This window comes from Cebus imitator, unplaced genomic scaffold, assembly GCF_001604975.1.
Source record: "Cebus imitator isolate Cc_AM_T3 unplaced genomic scaffold, Cebus_imitator-1.0 Scaffold371, whole genome shotgun sequence".
Lineage (NCBI taxonomy): Eukaryota > Metazoa > Chordata > Mammalia > Primates > Cebidae > Cebus > Cebus imitator.
Genome location: NW_016107686.1, coordinates 1,945,867 through 1,963,133, shown reverse-complemented (window position 1 = coordinate 1,963,133; position 17,267 = coordinate 1,945,867). Strand labels below are relative to the sequence as shown.

Here is a 17,267-nt window from a genome sequence, read left to right as displayed (position 1 = left end):
GGAAAGAGAATAATTATCAAGTGAATTAAATCTATTGTATATTGCTCTTTCCTTTCTTCAAAGATAATTGCCTTAGCACTCTCATTCTACTTTGTATAGACTGGCTACAATGCCTGATGTGACAGTAAGCTGTAGATTTCCAGGGTAGTCGGAACACCTTCTCTTGCATGTAATTTAATCTTCAGCTACACAATACCATGTGGGACAGCCTAAGCAGACAGCAACGGTTTTCACCATGTGGTTCCCAGACAAGTGGCATCAGCATCACTTGGGAACTTACTAGAAATGCAAATTCTTGGTCCTACCCTGGATTTACCAAATCAAAGCCTCCACCTGGTATGTTCCCACTGGGAACATAGAACGAGACCCAGAATTCTGTGTTGTAATAAGATTTCCAAGTTATTCTGATACAAACTGAAGTTTCAGACCCTCTAGCACAGCATTTGAAATCTAGCTCTGTTTTTTACTGTATAAGCTTAAATCAATTACTTTAATCTCTTTGGGACTCAGTTTCCATGTCTATAAACTAGACAGATGTAGGAATGAAATGAGAATATCCTATTGGCTTTAACTACAAAATATATCTCAAGTCTCTCCATTTCTCTTCCTCTCTTAAGTCCTAACCAAAAATGTCTCTCACCTGGATATTGGTAATGGCCTCCTAACCAGTTGTCCAGCTTTTGCTCTTGGTTTCCAATCATTCATTTACCACAAAACAACCTGAGTTCTTTTAAAAACATTAATCAAATTGAGTCACGCTCCTGCCCTGAAATGCTGTAATGGCTTCCCATTATACTCAGAGAATAAAACCGAAACTCTGTGCCTGGCTTACAAAGTAATGCAGTCTGTCACCTTCCTACGTTTCAAACCTTTGACCCTTGCTCACTACGATTTAGTTAACATTGGCTTCCCTGTTACATACCAAGCACAGCACATCAAGCAGTTTTCTGCCTCAGAGCCTTTGCACTGCCTCATCTGCCAGGAATGCACCTCCCCTTGAAAGCCTAGCTCATTTTCATCCTTTAGGTTTTGGGTTAGAGGGTAATTCTCAGATAAATCTTTCCTGACTGCCTCATCTTATAAAATCTTTCCCTTGCTCTCAGCTACTTTCTATTATATCAATCTAATTACTTATTTATTTATTTGAGATGGAGTCTCGCTCTGTTGCTCATACTGGAGTGCAGAGGCACAATCTCAGCTCACTGCAACCTCTGCCCCCTGGGGTTCAAGTGATTCTTCTGCCTCAGCCTCCCGAGTAGCTGGGACCACCAGCATGCACCACCACCACATCCAGCTAATTTTTATGTTTTAGTAGAGCCACCATGTTGGCCAGGCTTGTTTTGAGCTCCTGGCCTCAAGTGATTCACCAATCTTGGCCTCCCAAAGTGCTCAGATTATAGGCGTGAGCCACTGCACCTGGTCAGTCAACCTAATTATGTTCTTTATCACTCTTACCATAAAATAAAATTTTCTAGTTAATTTGTTTGCTTAATAGTACACTTCTGTTAACTTCCAGTAATGTATTAGGTCTTTGAGGGAAGACATTTTGTCTTGTAGCCCTAGTACGTCACAATGCCTCCCACATGGCAGCAATAAAAAAAATTTTGTTAAACAAGTAAATAATGTATTAAAGTTATTTTGGAAAATGTTTATCTTTAGTAACAAAGATCCTCAGCATTTTACCACTGAAAACAAATCTATTTTTAGGAAGTTTTTATGCCAAAAAAGATTGAGAAAAGTAGATTCAACTAGACCATGATAGCAAAATAAAATTGGGAAGATGGGGTAGGGTAAAATAATACAGGAAAAATAAATTGGGAAGATGGGGTAGGGTAAAAATGTTCTGTCTGAATTTGTTTCAGTTCTTCATACGTACTAAAGATGAGTAGCACAGGCTGACTTAAAGACATGGCCACAGTAGGGACAAACCAACTGTCAATAGGGCTTCCATTATTCAGACACTGAGAACAATGATCATGCCCAGCAGGCCTTTGAAAGAAGGTAAAGTGGTTTTAAGGCAAGAAGAAAAAAAATTGCCATTTTGCCAGTCCTGAATAGGAGTTAGCACCCTTATGAATGGAATACAGCAACTTGGAACACAGAGAAGTATGTTACCCATGGTCTATAATCCCTAAGGGCAGCACACCTTAATGTAAGAAATTGTCTTGTCAACAAAGACAGAATGTTCATGGATAAGCAACTGGGGTATTCTCTTGCCTTTTGTGAACTACACGTTGATTTTAATCATAATAATTCATTTAAATTGGAGACCTAGGCAGCTGGATATTAGAAACACAGCACTGTGAAAATCCAGACCACAAAAAAGTGAGAGGATAGAAGATGACAGCCAAGTGCTTATGTATAATTAAGCTCTCCTGTGACTGTGACAATGAAAACAATTAGACAATTTTTGTCACTGATATGCTAGATAAGGAAAAACAAAAGAATAAACATAAATTCAATAGCCAAGTGCTATGGAAGTCAACTGATCTGACAATTTTCTAATACCAAGCATGGTTGACAAGTGAGGTAAGGCTGAGTTATCTTCAGAAAGCAGGCATATTTTATTTTATTCTGCTCTTTTTCGCATGCATGGCTGCAGATAACTCCATTTAAAAGGAAACATTGTTAGAACCCGATTTTCATCTCCAGGGCAGGATCCTTGAAAAAAACATTTCCCTGCACAGGGCTGGGAGCCAGTGACAAAGTTGATTTTCCATAACAGTAACCCTGGGGTACTCTATTTCCAGTGCAGGAAACCTCTAACCCACAGGAAAGCAGTATGCCGACCCCTGGTTACAGAAAATTTCATACCAGTTTAACATACTGAGAACAGGAATTTCACTTAACAGAAAATCATGAAAGTTGAAATGACTTTATTTAATTACTTAGGCTACTCAAATAACATTTAGGAGCAGCCACCACTGAACTGAGTGGAAATCTCCACCCAGTTTCCAATCAACCGTTTAAAAAATATTTATGTGATTATTGATCAAAATTCTTTGTCCATAGCTTTTTCTTTTTTCTTTCCTTCCTTTCTTTTTTCCTTATCTTTTTCTTTCCCTCCATTCCTTCCTTCCATTTCTTTCTTTCTTTTTTGGAAGAGAGAGCTTTATTAGCCTGTCTGGTGGCCATTCTGACAGGGTAGGAAGTGTAGCCTCCTTTGTCCAGAAGCTGTAAACAGGCACTTTGAAGGAGGGGCAAAGGGAACAGGAAATTGTGCTGAGTGGAGTGGCTGAATATACATATTTAATAAGCTACAGGAGGAGTCATGGATATTTATGAAAGGAGAACCATGTGCATGAACAACTGAGTTTCATGAGTTCTGTGTATGAAATATACATCTATTCATATGTATATACACATTCATATACATATATGTATATTTCATACACAGAGCCATGAATTTATATACATATTTATATGTATATAAATATGAGTATACATATTTAATAAGCTACAGGAGGAGCCATGGATATTTATGAAAGGAGAACCATGTGCATGTGCAACTCTTCATAGGTTCAGTGTATGAAAAATGGCAGTATTAGCATCCGAGGATGGAGGTTTTGGCCCCGTGATACCAACAGGTAGACCAGTGGACATGAAACCCCTCACTGCACATCCTCCCTAGAATGACCTGTGGTTGGTGGTCTCTTATTAAGCAAAATACAAGGGGCAGCTTCAGGTGGGTGGTTGGTATCAGTGATGGAGTCTTTTTAAAGGGCTAGTTTGTGTTTAGCCCTTAGGGAAGAAAGGCTTATTGTGGATAGCGAGAGATCGGGTATAATTAGATGTGTCTGACATCACCATCCAGTCATAGCCAAGAATTCAGTTTTCAGTGTTACTCTGGGCTCTCCTTAGCCAAAAGGGGTTCCCTTCTGTCTACTGGGGAGCTTAGAACTTTGGTTATATCTTAAAACCAAAATGCTTTGGAAGAAGAATTAGTGAAATAGACTTTTGTGGGATCAATTATTCCAAGAAAGAAGAACATTTAAAGCTTTTGCTACAACTTGCCCTACAGCACTACTCTCCTCATTTTAATATTCATTGTTGTTTGTTTAAACCATTCTTAAATAATTATCAATCTATAGTATTTGTTTTCTGCATCCCAGACAGATGGGATTCTGGCATGGTCCAATTTGGCAGAACTCAGTTTGCTTTCAAAATGCCTATCCAATAAAATCCTCTTCTAGATTTCAAATCAATATCCTAACAGGGTTTCCAAGATGGGCTCAATAATGACCATGTGCTAATGGTTTTACATTTATATTATTTGGATCAATGCTGATGATTTGATTGGAATAGGAGCAGCTGCACATAAAAAGTCTTTGGGGTGAGAGAGATTTGCCACGTTCCACTCTGATAAGAACTAAATTTGGACAGTGTGCATTTTGAAATGTTCATGGTATCACATTAAATTGCTACCAAATAGGAGCAATTACAAAAGATTAACACAAGCCTCAAATCAAAATTCTAATGAAGAAAAGCACAGAGCTTTAAAAAAAGATAAATCAGGAGCAGGAAAAATAAAATGTTTCCTGTGTCAGGTTTATAGCTTGATGCGAAGAGGAAAAACAGACTTCTTTCCAAGTGTGTTCACACTAATCCTCATCCTCCAAACACATCAGCCTAATGTCTTCCTCTCTGCTCTGTCAACACCCTTGCCCCCCACCCTCACTCTCCATACCCAGAATCAACTAGGGCTAATTATGGAGCAAACCATGAGTTTCACACAGTCCTATTCTATGCAATCTCTCCCAAAATGCCTGAATGCCTCTTGGCTTATGATTTCAACATCAGGAAGTTCTGTAGTACTATAAATGATAAACTGAAAACATATACTTACCATAAAAAGTTAACTGTCCCCTTGCTACGTTTTTCCCTCTGGAATTTTCAGCCACACATTCATATAAACCAGCATCTTCCTGCTGAAAATTAGGGATCTCAAGAATTCCATTTGACTTATGTCTTCGGGCTTTCCTTGCTATTGGCTTTCCATCAGCTCTTCGCCAGATAATAGTTGGTACTGGACTGATAGTAAGCATGAAAAGGAGTGAATCAAACTAGAGAAAACTGAACCTTTTATTTTGAAGCTATTCTCCTAACAACCCCTTCCTTCTTGGTTCTGCACATATAAGCTTGAAGTGTTTTGCAAAGTTCATTCATTCATCTGTCACCACTACAATTTTAACCATATCCACATCTCTAATATTATTTATTTAGTGTTCTTCTTAAAATCAAATAACTTTTCTTAACTTTAAAGGTGATCTAGCAGGGCACAGTGTCTCACACCTGTAATCCCGGCACTTTGGGAAGCTGAGATGGGCGGATCACTTGAGGTCAGGAGTTAGGACAACATGGTGAAACCAGCCTCTACTAAAAATACGAAAAAAAAAAAAAATTGGCTGGGCATGGTGGCAAGCATCTGTAATCCCCACTACTTGGGAGGCTGAGGCAGGAGAATCGCTTGAACCTGGGAAGCAAGGTTGCAGTGAGCCAAGGTTGCACCACTGCACTCCAGCCTGGGTGACAGGGCAAGACTCCATCTCCAAAAAAACCAAAAAAGGTGATCTATCTCCTATACAATATCATCACTGAAATAAAAACAGATTTGTATATGTTATATGTGTTTCCTCATACATATTTTTTTCCAAATCAAAAATATGAAAATAAAAATGTTCGTGTGCATTTGTGGCAAATTAAAGATAACTGTAAATTATTTCACATTCCTCCCATTGAGATGAGGTCACGTTCCTACCCTTGAACCTGGTAGCTCTTTTAAACCACTTTGACTAATAAATAAGACAGAAGTGATGTTGTATGATGAAAGCTCAGGTGTTAAGAAACTGACAGCTTCTACTTTCTGTCTCATGGCAGCCCTGAGCTGTCCTACGAGAAAAGTGACTACCTTGAGACTGCCAGGAAGGAGAGGCCGTACATAAGGCTTCCAGATGACAGTCCCAGTCGTCCAGCACCAGCCTTACAACATTCCCAGCAAAATACCAGAAATGTGTGTGAGACTCTTGTGAGCTTTCTAGACCAGTTCATCTGCCCACTGAATACTACTGAAAGACCTGAAGGATGCCACTAAAAGCAAAAGAATCAGTCAGCCAAGCCCTGTCTGAATTTTTGACCCACAAATTATAAGACAGAATAAAGTTCTGGTGTTCCTTTTAAGTTGGTTTATGTGGTAACAGATAACAGAAACAATATAATTTCATAAATCTATGCACCAACAATGCAAGTACCCTACTTTGAGAAATATTCAAGTAATGAATGCGGTAGAAATAACGAGCTCATAAAATTTGAGAGACACAACCTAATTGCTGACATAGAGGAAGGGTTCACTCCAGGTATATTGTTTTGAACAACATGGTTTTTCTCCTTGTCATTTATATACTGAGAACCTTACCAACTTAGAGCAATCCATTTGGAAGATGGGTTGGGGAAACTCCACTGAAAATAGTAAGAAAAAGAAAGATGCCATCTGTGAGGACTTTATGTACTCTCAGGGCATCTATCATCCTACTGCCATAACTGGTAGAACATATTTTAAATTGCAGAGAGGGCATCATTGAGTCTGCAAATCAATGGTTTAGTGAGCTAACCACAGCTTTTAAGACTGTGGCTTCCTGGCAGGGGATACAATTATTTACTTATTTATTTTTCACAAAAACACACACAGAGAAGTAATTAGACTAAAGACTTCCTAATCTTCTCTGGGAAACCTGAGATGGTATTTAAAACATTAAAGCCATCAACTTTACTATATTTGTTTTAGAATAATTTAAGTTCGTTAGACAGACTCTAACTCAAAATGCAGAAAGCCTCTATGAAAAGTACATAATCGGTGTCTTTATACCAATGAGATATATACTTAATACATGGCTTTAAAAATAACTGTACTGAGATGTAGTTTTTCTGCTCTTAAGTGGGCAACAATGATGTGTTTCAGCAGCTGGATGTGCATACTCAAACACGTCTGTGTAGACTGAAGAAGCCAATTTGGTTTTTTTTTTTGTTTTTATTCTAGCACCATTTAAACAGTGTGAATAGAGTTTAATTCATAGCCTTCTTTGAAGTGTGAACAACGCGAATTCTGCTCTTTCTTCACAGACTATTTTTCAAGGTGTCACCTTAAAAAATTCATCAAATGCATTTCTAGGCTACCCAGTTACCTGCTCTCATCTTTAATTTCATATATATAAATGCTTATACATACATAAATACTTTAAAAATGAAAAGTGTAATCATATTATACCATCGGCAATCTGCTTTTGTTCACTTAGCAGTAAGTCATGGGCATTTTCTGTCTTAAATGTTGTTTTACAACTTGACTTTTAAGGGTTGTAGAGTGTTCAATCTATAGTTGTGTCATAATTTACTTAATATGGTAAGTTTTCAGGACATAAAAAAATACCACTGTACTGTACTGTACGAAAGTAAAGATACTACTGTAGATTATGTGTCATGACGTGAAAACACATGGAAACCAAAACAACATTTCTATTACAACTGACAATATAATGAAAAAAGGAACCTGTTCTATGATTGCTGTAAAACACAAAAATCATAAGAAAATAGATTACATGCTAATATAAGGATTGGTAGAATTAGTGTTGCCTGGCTCAGTGGCTTGGGCCTATAATCCCAGCACTTTGACAGGCGAAGGTAGGAGGATTAGTTGAGGCCAGGAGTCTGAAACTAGCCTGGGCAACATACCCAGATCCTACCTATATTAAAAAAAAAAAAAAAAAAAAAAAAGTTAGTGTTGTTGCCTTATTCAACGTGTGGGCACAGGGAATAGAGAGTTAGTAATGGGTTGGTCAGATAGATGGGCTGGTCGTAAAGATTGACATGGATCATTAAATCCACAGAAGATGTCAAAATTCTCACTTAACAGTTTATACTGTTTATGCCAAACCTTTATTGCTGGTTACTGGCAAATAACAATCCCAACTGATGTGCATTTCATTTTCTTTATGCCCTCTGACATATTCTCTAAGGAAAAGTTAACTAGTTTCTAAGTAGGGTTTTCTCAAGATAATCCAGACTGAATAAGAAGGTTGTAAAGAATTTTCAGATAACTTTGTAAAACAGATTCTATCACTAGCCAGAGCAGAAGGAAATCCAAAGTAGAGAGAAGAGACTGACAGTTTAAAAAGAAAGTCAAGAAAAGTCTAACGCATCCTCTACAAACTGGGGCCAAAATGAAAGTCCATATTTTTCCAAATAGTCAGCTTAACTGTATCTCAAATGGAGGCCACTGTTTTCTTGTCATTCTGGGTTAGACAGCATGTACATTACAGGTCATAATAATAGAACAAAATACTTTTTCAGAATTGCCCATTCTCCTCTCCTTTGTGACCATGTCAGTTGTGGCAGCCTAATCCTTCTTGCACCATTACATGTCCTCTCTCCATGGAGAGGGTGCAGAATCTAAGATGCATACACAGAATTACAAAGAGAAAGGCTTCACTTGCTTTTCAGTCACCTCAGAAACCACCACTGTGAAGAGTGCAAAAAAAATAAAGCAAAACCAAACAAAACTCTATACCTGCTCAAGCTGAAAGGGGGAGGAGAAAGAACACAAACGAGAACTTACTTTCCTAAAGCAAAGCATTCCAGCTTCACCGTTGCTCCTTTTGCAGTTGGAACTGTTTCTGGGAACTGCACTTCTATTTTGGGCTCATATTCACCCATCACTCCTGTGAATAAATAAAGGAACTAAGTCTTGGAGATCCTTTTAAAATGTACAAAATGTAAAACTCATTTTTCTGTTAATGTAGAATGCTCATGCACATCATTATGTGCACAATTAATTCCTTCATTTAAAGCAGGTCCTATCTCTAGCAGTCATGAATTGTGGCTCTTCTCCCAGTTACAACTACAGAAAAATTTGTATTACAGCACCATACCATCTGCCTGGATTGAATTTTCCACGCATACAACTTTGCCCCTCAAAAGTAGTGTTTTAAGGCAGTCTCAAGGAACAAAAGGAGAAGGGGATAAAGTGCCAGTCATCAGGAAAATTAAATAAATTATCTCTTTTGAAGTACACTGCAGAAAAATTTGAATTTGTAATATTTATTAATAAAAGTACTTAGAATACTTGCATGTGTAATTATGTCTATATAATAAAATAACTTTTCTGAGTAATCATTCTGTGGCTACAACTTTTACTTTCATTTCCAAGGCCATTGTAAATGAATCATAAATTAGTATATGCAAGGTAACATCTAATGCCTGTATTTTTATTACATTTTGGATTATTGAAAAAAAGAATAACAGGACACAAATATAGAAAAAGTTTAAGTTATACCTACCTTGCCAATGGCATACTCATTTGGAGGGTCATATTTTCTCACTTTTCCTATATCCTGGAAAATGACTGTATACTTATGGCCAAGGTAACACAGTTTAACAAACTAAGTCCTGCTTTGTAATTAAATACTTATCAATTATTTCTTTCTTCCTTTTTTTTTTTTTTTTGGGACAAAGTCTCACTCCTATTACCCAGGCTACAGTACAGTGGCATGATCTCAACTCACTGCCACCTCCCGGGTTCAAGTGATTCTCCTGCCTCAGGCTCCTTGAGTAGCTGTGACTGCAGTTGTGCATCACCATGCGCGGCTAATGCTTTTTGCATTTTTAGTGGAGATAGGGTTTCACCATGTTGGCCAGGTTGATCTTGAACTTCTGACTTCAAGTGATCCACCTGCCTTGGCTTTCAAAGTGCTGGCATTACTGTACAGGCATGAGCCACCATGCCTAATGTTATCAATTATTTCTTATCAATACATGCTTGTCTTTATCTGCCACCATTCTAATTGTTCGAATACATTTATTCTTATTCCATTTCTGGACATTCTTAATGATCTTTGATTTAACTTTGCCCATAAAGAGTTTGGAATTACCTAGTTTACTAAAAAAAATAGGGCTCTCCATTTTCATCTCTCCTTTAGGCTTCCCTTAGTCAAGAGGAAAAAGAGGCTGAATCTTAGAAGAATAGGTTAAGAGAAAAATGGATGGGATCAGGTGCAATAACACATAATTTCATTCACTTTGCAGAGATAATCCCTGCCTTTTTTATTTTATTTTATTTTTTTCTGAGACAGAGTCCTGCTCTGTCACCCAGGCTGGAGTGCAGTGGCACAATCTTGGCTCACTTCAATCCTCCCCTCCCAGGTTCAAGCAATTCTCATGCCTTGGCCTCCCAAGTAGCTGGGACTACAGGCACATGCCACCATGCACGGTTAATTTTTGTATTTTTAGTAGAGACAAGGTTTCACCATGTTAGCTAGGCTGCTCTTAAATTCTTGACCTCAGGCGACCCACCCGCCTTGGCCTCCCAGAGTGCTAAGGTTACAGGCGTGAGCCACCACACCCCGCTGAGGTGACCCCTTTCATCAGCCATTTCAGAGTTTGAGAAGCAATAAGATAATATCCTCAAACTGAAAACCAGAATCAACCCTGTGTCTGATGACTTACAATCTAGCTAAGCTTGCTACGAGCTATGCTGTCAAAACACAAACTTGAACATAATTGTTCTTGTTGTTATTTTCATTCTTCTTTTCTGGAATGACAACAACTATGGATTTGGAAGGGATCTTTGATACAATTTGGTTTGGCAATCTTAATCTTGGTATTATTTTCCTGCTGGATGCACACTTTTCTAAAGAGAGGATCCATGGCTAGCATGGCTAGCAACCTATGAAATTATTTGTTATTGCACCTGACCCCATGCATTTTTCTGTCTTAACCTTTTCTTCTAAGGTTCAGTCTCTTTTTCCTCTTGACTAAGGGAAGCCTAAAGGAGAGATGAAAATGGAGAGCAACCTATTCTTGAAGGGACACTTATCCCTCCATAGCTTAAAATTACAGTTCTAATCTATCCCTTTCTTTTACAAGCAAGGCTGTTATCTCAAGAGCTAAATGGTTTGTCTTTAGTCCCACAGAAAACGAGTCAGTGTTGAAACTCAGGCTCTTGACTTCTCATCTTAATCATATACAATGGCCTCTCATCACAAAATGAATAATATACAAAAGTAGGTTAAAATACACTACACACATGCTTGACATGTTCAGATACAAAATCATTCCTCCTTTCTTGGCCAGCCTCTGCTGTTTGAGTTCTCTTGCCCCTGATGCCTTTCTTTGAGCATCTGCACAAAGTTGGCCTGGTAAAGACTCAGTGCATACTAACAACAACATTCACACACAGCTGCTGAACTTGCTAACAAACAGCCTGTACAGTTGAATCATCATCCCATAAATATCAGTAGTATGACTTTGAGCGCAGTGAGAAAGTTAACACCTTTTAGTACTGTGTATATGGCTGTATACTCTGAGAGCAGTGTTAATTAAAAAAAGAACTGCCTTGAAAGAAAGAGGTCTTTCTCTTCCTGAGAAATCAAGACAGCTTGCATTGCAGTGTATCATGTGTTGGAGGGAGATGAGACAATAAGGTTAAAATACAAGGGGCAAGGAGGTCTTAGAAGTGGTTATGTTTTTTGCCAGCCTCTCTCTGTCTATAAATATCACATATAAAATTGTGTTTATTTAATCCGGTCATGAAAATTACACCAAGGAACAAATATATGTCATACAACCTTGTGTGGAAGGACTAAAATATCATTGGCAATGCAGAGATGCAATGTCTCAGATCCCTGAACTATTAGCTCCACATCCTAAAACCTTACGTGTTTAGGCCCAAACTGAACATTTGCTCTCCCTGAATCCCTTACCTGCTTACTGCCTTTCCCTCTCCTCTGGAGGTCCTATTCTCTAGCCCACAGTGGTCTTTAAATGACCAAAATTATCAAAACTTCTACCTTTGTCTCACTCTTTCCATTGATAATTTTTTTAAAAACAGGTTTTAAGGTATAATTTGCATACTAAAGAGCTCACCAATTGTAAGTGTACAATCCAATGGCTTTTAGCAGATTTGCTGTCATGCAACCATCACTACAATCTAGTTTTAGAACATTTCCATCACTCCAGTAAGATCCCTCATGCTCATTTACAACTAATCCCCATTCCCAGTCTCAGCCCCAGGAAACCTTTAATCTGCTTTCTGTCTCTATACATTTGCTTTTTCCTGAACTTTCACATAAATAAGTGTGCAATATGTAGTCTCTTGTGCTTGGCTTCTTTCACTGAGCATAGTGTTTTCAAGGTTCACCCATGTTGTAGCATGTACAAGTAGTTTGTTCCTTTTTACTGCAGAATAATATTCCACTGTATGAATAGACCACATTTTCGTTCTCCATTTGCTGATTGTATTAGTTTCCTAGAGATGTCTTAACAAAGCATTACAAACTCCGTGGCCCTAAGCAAAAGAAATGTATCCTGTTACAGTTCTAGATGATAAAAGTCATAAATAAAGGTTTTACCAGGGTCATGCTCCCTTTGAGACTATGAGCAGAATCCTTCCTACCTTCTGGTGGGAGCTGGCAATCCTTGGCATTCATTGGCTCATAGCCACATCACTCTATCTCTGCCTCTGTTATCACGTGACATTCTCTCTGTGTGTATGTGTCTTCCCATTGTGTTCTCAGAAGGACACCAGCATATTGGATCTAGGACCCATCTTACTCTACCATGACCTTACCTTTACTGATTACACCTACAATGACTCTATTTCTAAAAAGGTCATATTCAAAGGCACTGGGTGTTAGGGCTTTACCATATCTATTTAAGGGACAAAATTCAACCCATAACACCAGTTCATGAGCATTTGTGTGGCTTCCACTTTTAGCTATTACCAATAATGTTTCCATGAACATTTGCATGCAAGTCTTTGTGTGGGCATATGTTCATGTTCAAAGTAGAGTTATTCTCTCTAGTTATTATCTTGCTTCCTTCATGTTACTTATCAAAATTTATAATTCCTTCATTTATTTGTTCATGTGTTTAGTGTCTGCCTTCCATCTAGATGGCAAAACATAAAACACCAAACAATGTAACTGTCTTTTTCATAGCTATGTTCCTAACTTCCATTGCAGGCTCTTCACTTGCAGGCATTCAGTAACTACATAAAACATTTTACATATAAACTTCAGGGCACCTCTTAAATAGCAGTGCTGTTTCCTATTATCTTTATAGTCATATAGACAGATAGACACACACACACACAGAGCATCTCTTCCATTGTTCTCTTATATGCTTTAGGAATATAAATTATTTTCATTTTTTTCTGTATAGTTCATAAATTTTAGCCCAACACCAGCAATATGGGAAAAATATGTGATGAGTAAGAATTTGTGGAAGGGAAGAAAAGATGTAGGAATGCAGGTCTTTATGCTGTGATATATAATAGCCATTAAGTCAAACATATACTTCTTTCCAGGCATGGAAGTCATTTATTAAGTATAATTGTAGCTACTAGTACAAGTTCACTCACTTAATATCATTCTTCACTAAAATGATCTGTATATGTTGTTTAGTCACACAGAGTGATTTCTGGGTTGATACACAGTGATCCATATTTATGGCTATAGGAATGTGAATAACAAAGTCATCAGTAATAACAGATTAATCTATATATATGGCAGTCATACAGTACACAAAGAGAAGGATCAGAGATAGAGTGGCATAATTTCACTGCTGTTTAAAAGTTTCTCATTGTATATAAAGACTGTCGTAGTATTAAAGTCATAAAAACGAGAAAAGCAATTTTCTTCAACTATATTATGAACATTGTTTTGGAACACCTGTGAACTGTTCCATTTAATTTGGTTACATCTGGCACAGTCTATGTTGTTATTTGACTATTTTTAAAATTTTAACTATTTTGGCCTTTACTTTCTGCAATAATTTAAAAGCTGTTGCCTTTTTTTGTTTTTTAAGAAACGAAAGTCCCCTTAAAACAAGAGTGCATTTTTCAACTCATTCTGCTGACCACCTGTACACTTTTGCAATTAATGGTGCACAGCTGCTCTGGTGATTTAGAGAATGATTAGTCTAAAAGAGTGTGAACATTGATGGCATTGTTCCAGAACACCCTGTTCATCTTCAAACTGTTTAAAAGGTGGGAAGATGTAAAGGCCTACCCAAGTCTATACAACCAAGTCAAAGCAGAAGTAAGAAACATATAATTTAGTCTGGTTCAACCAACATATACAACCTCAGTCATACTTTTCTGCTATATGAAATACATAATTTGCCTACAAAGACAACTCTTGCTTTCAATTCTAAGTAAAAACACCTAATACAATTTCATGTATAAGGTAAAAATGTCTTAATTCATTAAAATTCATTGCCAATGTTTTATATTCTTTGGAGTAAGAGAGATACAATAATAGTAATGAAGGTCACAGCACTCGAAATTCCATACATCAAAGTCTTCAGAAGACAGGGGTTTAGTTGTATTAATATTCCAACACATTAAATCAATATTCATTTGATGCCAATCATAAGCCATGTGCTGTGCCTAGAAACGGGGTCACACTGTGGATAACACAGATCTGATCCTTTTATTCATGACATTTACAGGCTACTCTTTTTTAGCACATGGGTTAGTAATGGGACATATTCAGGCAATAACTAATTGTTTATTGAATAATCAAAATAGGTGATTTCATGAGGAAGACAAACCAAATGGACTAAAGGGCTTGAGTTTCTGATTTAATAGGCTGAGATGCAGCCTATGAATCTGCATTTTTGAGAAGTCCCAGGTGATGCTGATGCTGCTGGTCTGAAGAGTATACTTTCAGAACAGCTTTCCTAACTATGAGCAAAAGCAAGAAGTTCTAACTAACATTAGTAAACATATCCTAAGGGCTAGTCATTGGGAGAGTTCTAGCAATGGAGTCCCAACTTCAGGAACAAAGTCCATCCAGAGTCTGGACTCTGTTGAAGACCTTGTGGCAACAGTATCTCTTTCAAAACCTGGGCAATTATTAAGGTTGATGCTGATGACTGTAAGAACACAGAATTTAACAAAACAACTGGCAATTTAGAGAATATGAAAGAGAAATCAGCAACACATCATGCTTGTTTAAGTACAATTTAAAGAGCACTCCGTTGGCAGAAGGAGACCAATTTGCAGAGCTGTGTGCCATAAGATTTTGCCAACACCTGCCTTAGCTGGAATCTGTGCTTACTAAATTTAACTACAGAAGGGACATTTACTAACTTCCATAGAGTGGGATTTTCTATTGAAAAAAAATTGCAAAAATTGTTTTATGAAAAGTTCCTGGCCAGGCACAATGACTCACGCCTGTAACTCCAGCACTTCGGGAGGCTGAGGCGGGTGGATCACAAGGTCAGAAGATTGAGACCATCCTAGCTAACACAATGAAACCCCATCTCCACTAAAAATACAAAAAATTAGCTGGGTGTGGTGGCACACACCTGTAGTCCCAGTTATTTGGGAGGCTGAGGCAGAAGAATCTCTTGAAGCCGGGAAGAGGAGTTTACAGTGAATGGAGATCATGCCACTGCACTCCAGCCTGGGTGACAGAGCAAGTCTCTGTCTCAAAACAAAACAAAACAAAAAAACAAAGAAAAGTTTCCACATTGACTTTCTTGAGAAACAAGTCATATAATGTATATTTCACTAACCTAAAAATATTTGGAAATATCTGATTAGTCATACAAATTCCCTTGACTGAGTTTACCATCCTGCCCTTTTGAAAGAAGGCATGCTTTCCCCTGGGTTGGAGGAGACATACGGAGTCTAGTGGACTGTTCAAGTTATCTGTTCTACCACTACCACCATCCAGTAGGTGAATTCCCAGAGTTTGTGGCAACAACTGTTGAGATAAGAACCTCCCCACTGCTGAAGAGGAGAGGCAAGGTATCTCAAGGTTATACATCACCTCTTACAGGCAGAGATTTTAAGGTGTCTTCACAGACCTGTGAGACATGAAAATAAATCTTACGATTTGACTTTAATCAAATCTGCACCACTTTCCTTCCTTTTCAATATTGAAAATGCAGAGATAACATTTTTCTAGAAAACTGTCTCATTTAGAGGCAGAGAGGCCAAATACCTCTACTTGCGCTGAACAGTCCTGGTTTTCCTGAATTCCTGAAGTAAGGAGCTAATAGTTTTCAGTTTGGGAAACTAGTTATAATGTCATCTTTTAAGCCATCTTTTACCTTCCTTTAAGGAAATACATTTATATTTTTTCGACTAAAAAGTTATCCAGGTTTTGTTGAATTAAATACTCTATCTCTGTACATGTTGGTCCTAGTTCAAGTCTTTGGAGCCACAAATAACAAGTATTTTAATGGACAGTCTTCAGATATTTAATGATATCATCATTTTGTCAAGGGTGAACAAAGCTTTTTCTGTAAAAGGCCCCATGGTAAGCATTTTATCTAGGTTTTGTGGGCTATACAGTCTCTGTTATTGCTCAACCTGCCATTGTAGCTGGAAAGCAGCCATGGCCAAAAGATAAACAAATGGGAATGGCTGTGTGCCAACAAAACTTTATTTACAAAAACTGGTGGTGGGCCCATGATTACTAGTTGGCTGATCCTTGCCTTAGAAGAAACGCAGAAGATAGCAAAGTTTCAGATAATTAATAGAATCAACAGACAAACTATTAGAACTATAAGAAATTTTAGCAAGCTTGCCAAATACTGAATCACTTACAAGCATACAGTACTTCCATACATAAGCAACAACAAATTAGATAATGTGATTAAAGATAAGATACAACTGGCCAGGCGTGATAGCTCATGCTTGTAATCCCAGCACTTTAGGAGGCTGAGACTGGCAGATCATTTGAGGTCAGAAGTTCGAGATCAGCCTGGCTAACATGGTGAAAGCCCTTCTCTACTAAAAATACAAAAATTAGCCAGGCATGGTGGTACATGCCTATAATCCTAGCTACTCGGGAGGCTGAGGCAGGAGAACTGCTTGAACCTGGGAGGTAGAGGTTGCAGTGAGCCAGGTTGCCATAGCTGGAATCTGTACTTACTAAATTTAACTACAGAAGGGACATTTACTAACTTCTACAGAGTGAGATTTTTACTAAAAAAAATAATTGCAGGCCAGCCGCGGTGGCTCACACCTGTAATCCCAGCACTTTGGGAGGCCAAGCCGGGTGGATAGGCTGAGGTCAGGAGTTCGAGACCAGCCTGGCCAACATACTGAAACCCTATCTCTACTAAAAATACAAAAAGTTAGCTGGGCGTGGTGATGTGTGCCTGTAATCCTAGCTACTCAGGAGGCTGAGGCAGGAGAATTGCTTGAACCCGGGAGGCAGAGGTTGCGGTGAGCTGCGCCATTGCACTCTAGCCTAGGTAACAAG

At 38.1% G+C, this 17,267-nt stretch overlaps 1 protein-coding gene across 5 annotated transcripts in view; it reads right to left on the bottom strand.

Annotated features, from left to right (window-relative positions):
* The window catches only part of CNTN4 (contactin 4), a 974,474-nt gene that overhangs the window by 170,442 nt on the left and 786,765 nt on the right, over positions 1 to 17,267 (bottom strand). For all 5 annotated transcript variants that reach the window (XM_017507289.2, XM_017507292.2, XM_037730965.1 and 2 more), the window contains 2 exons: positions 8,606 to 8,708; positions 4,847 to 5,031 (listed from right to left, as the gene is read on the bottom strand). In XM_017507289.2, coding sequence (XP_017362778.1) covers positions 4,847 to 5,031; positions 8,606 to 8,708 — 288 coding nt within the window. The remainder of the gene's footprint in view (positions 1 to 4,846; positions 5,032 to 8,605; positions 8,709 to 17,267) is intronic.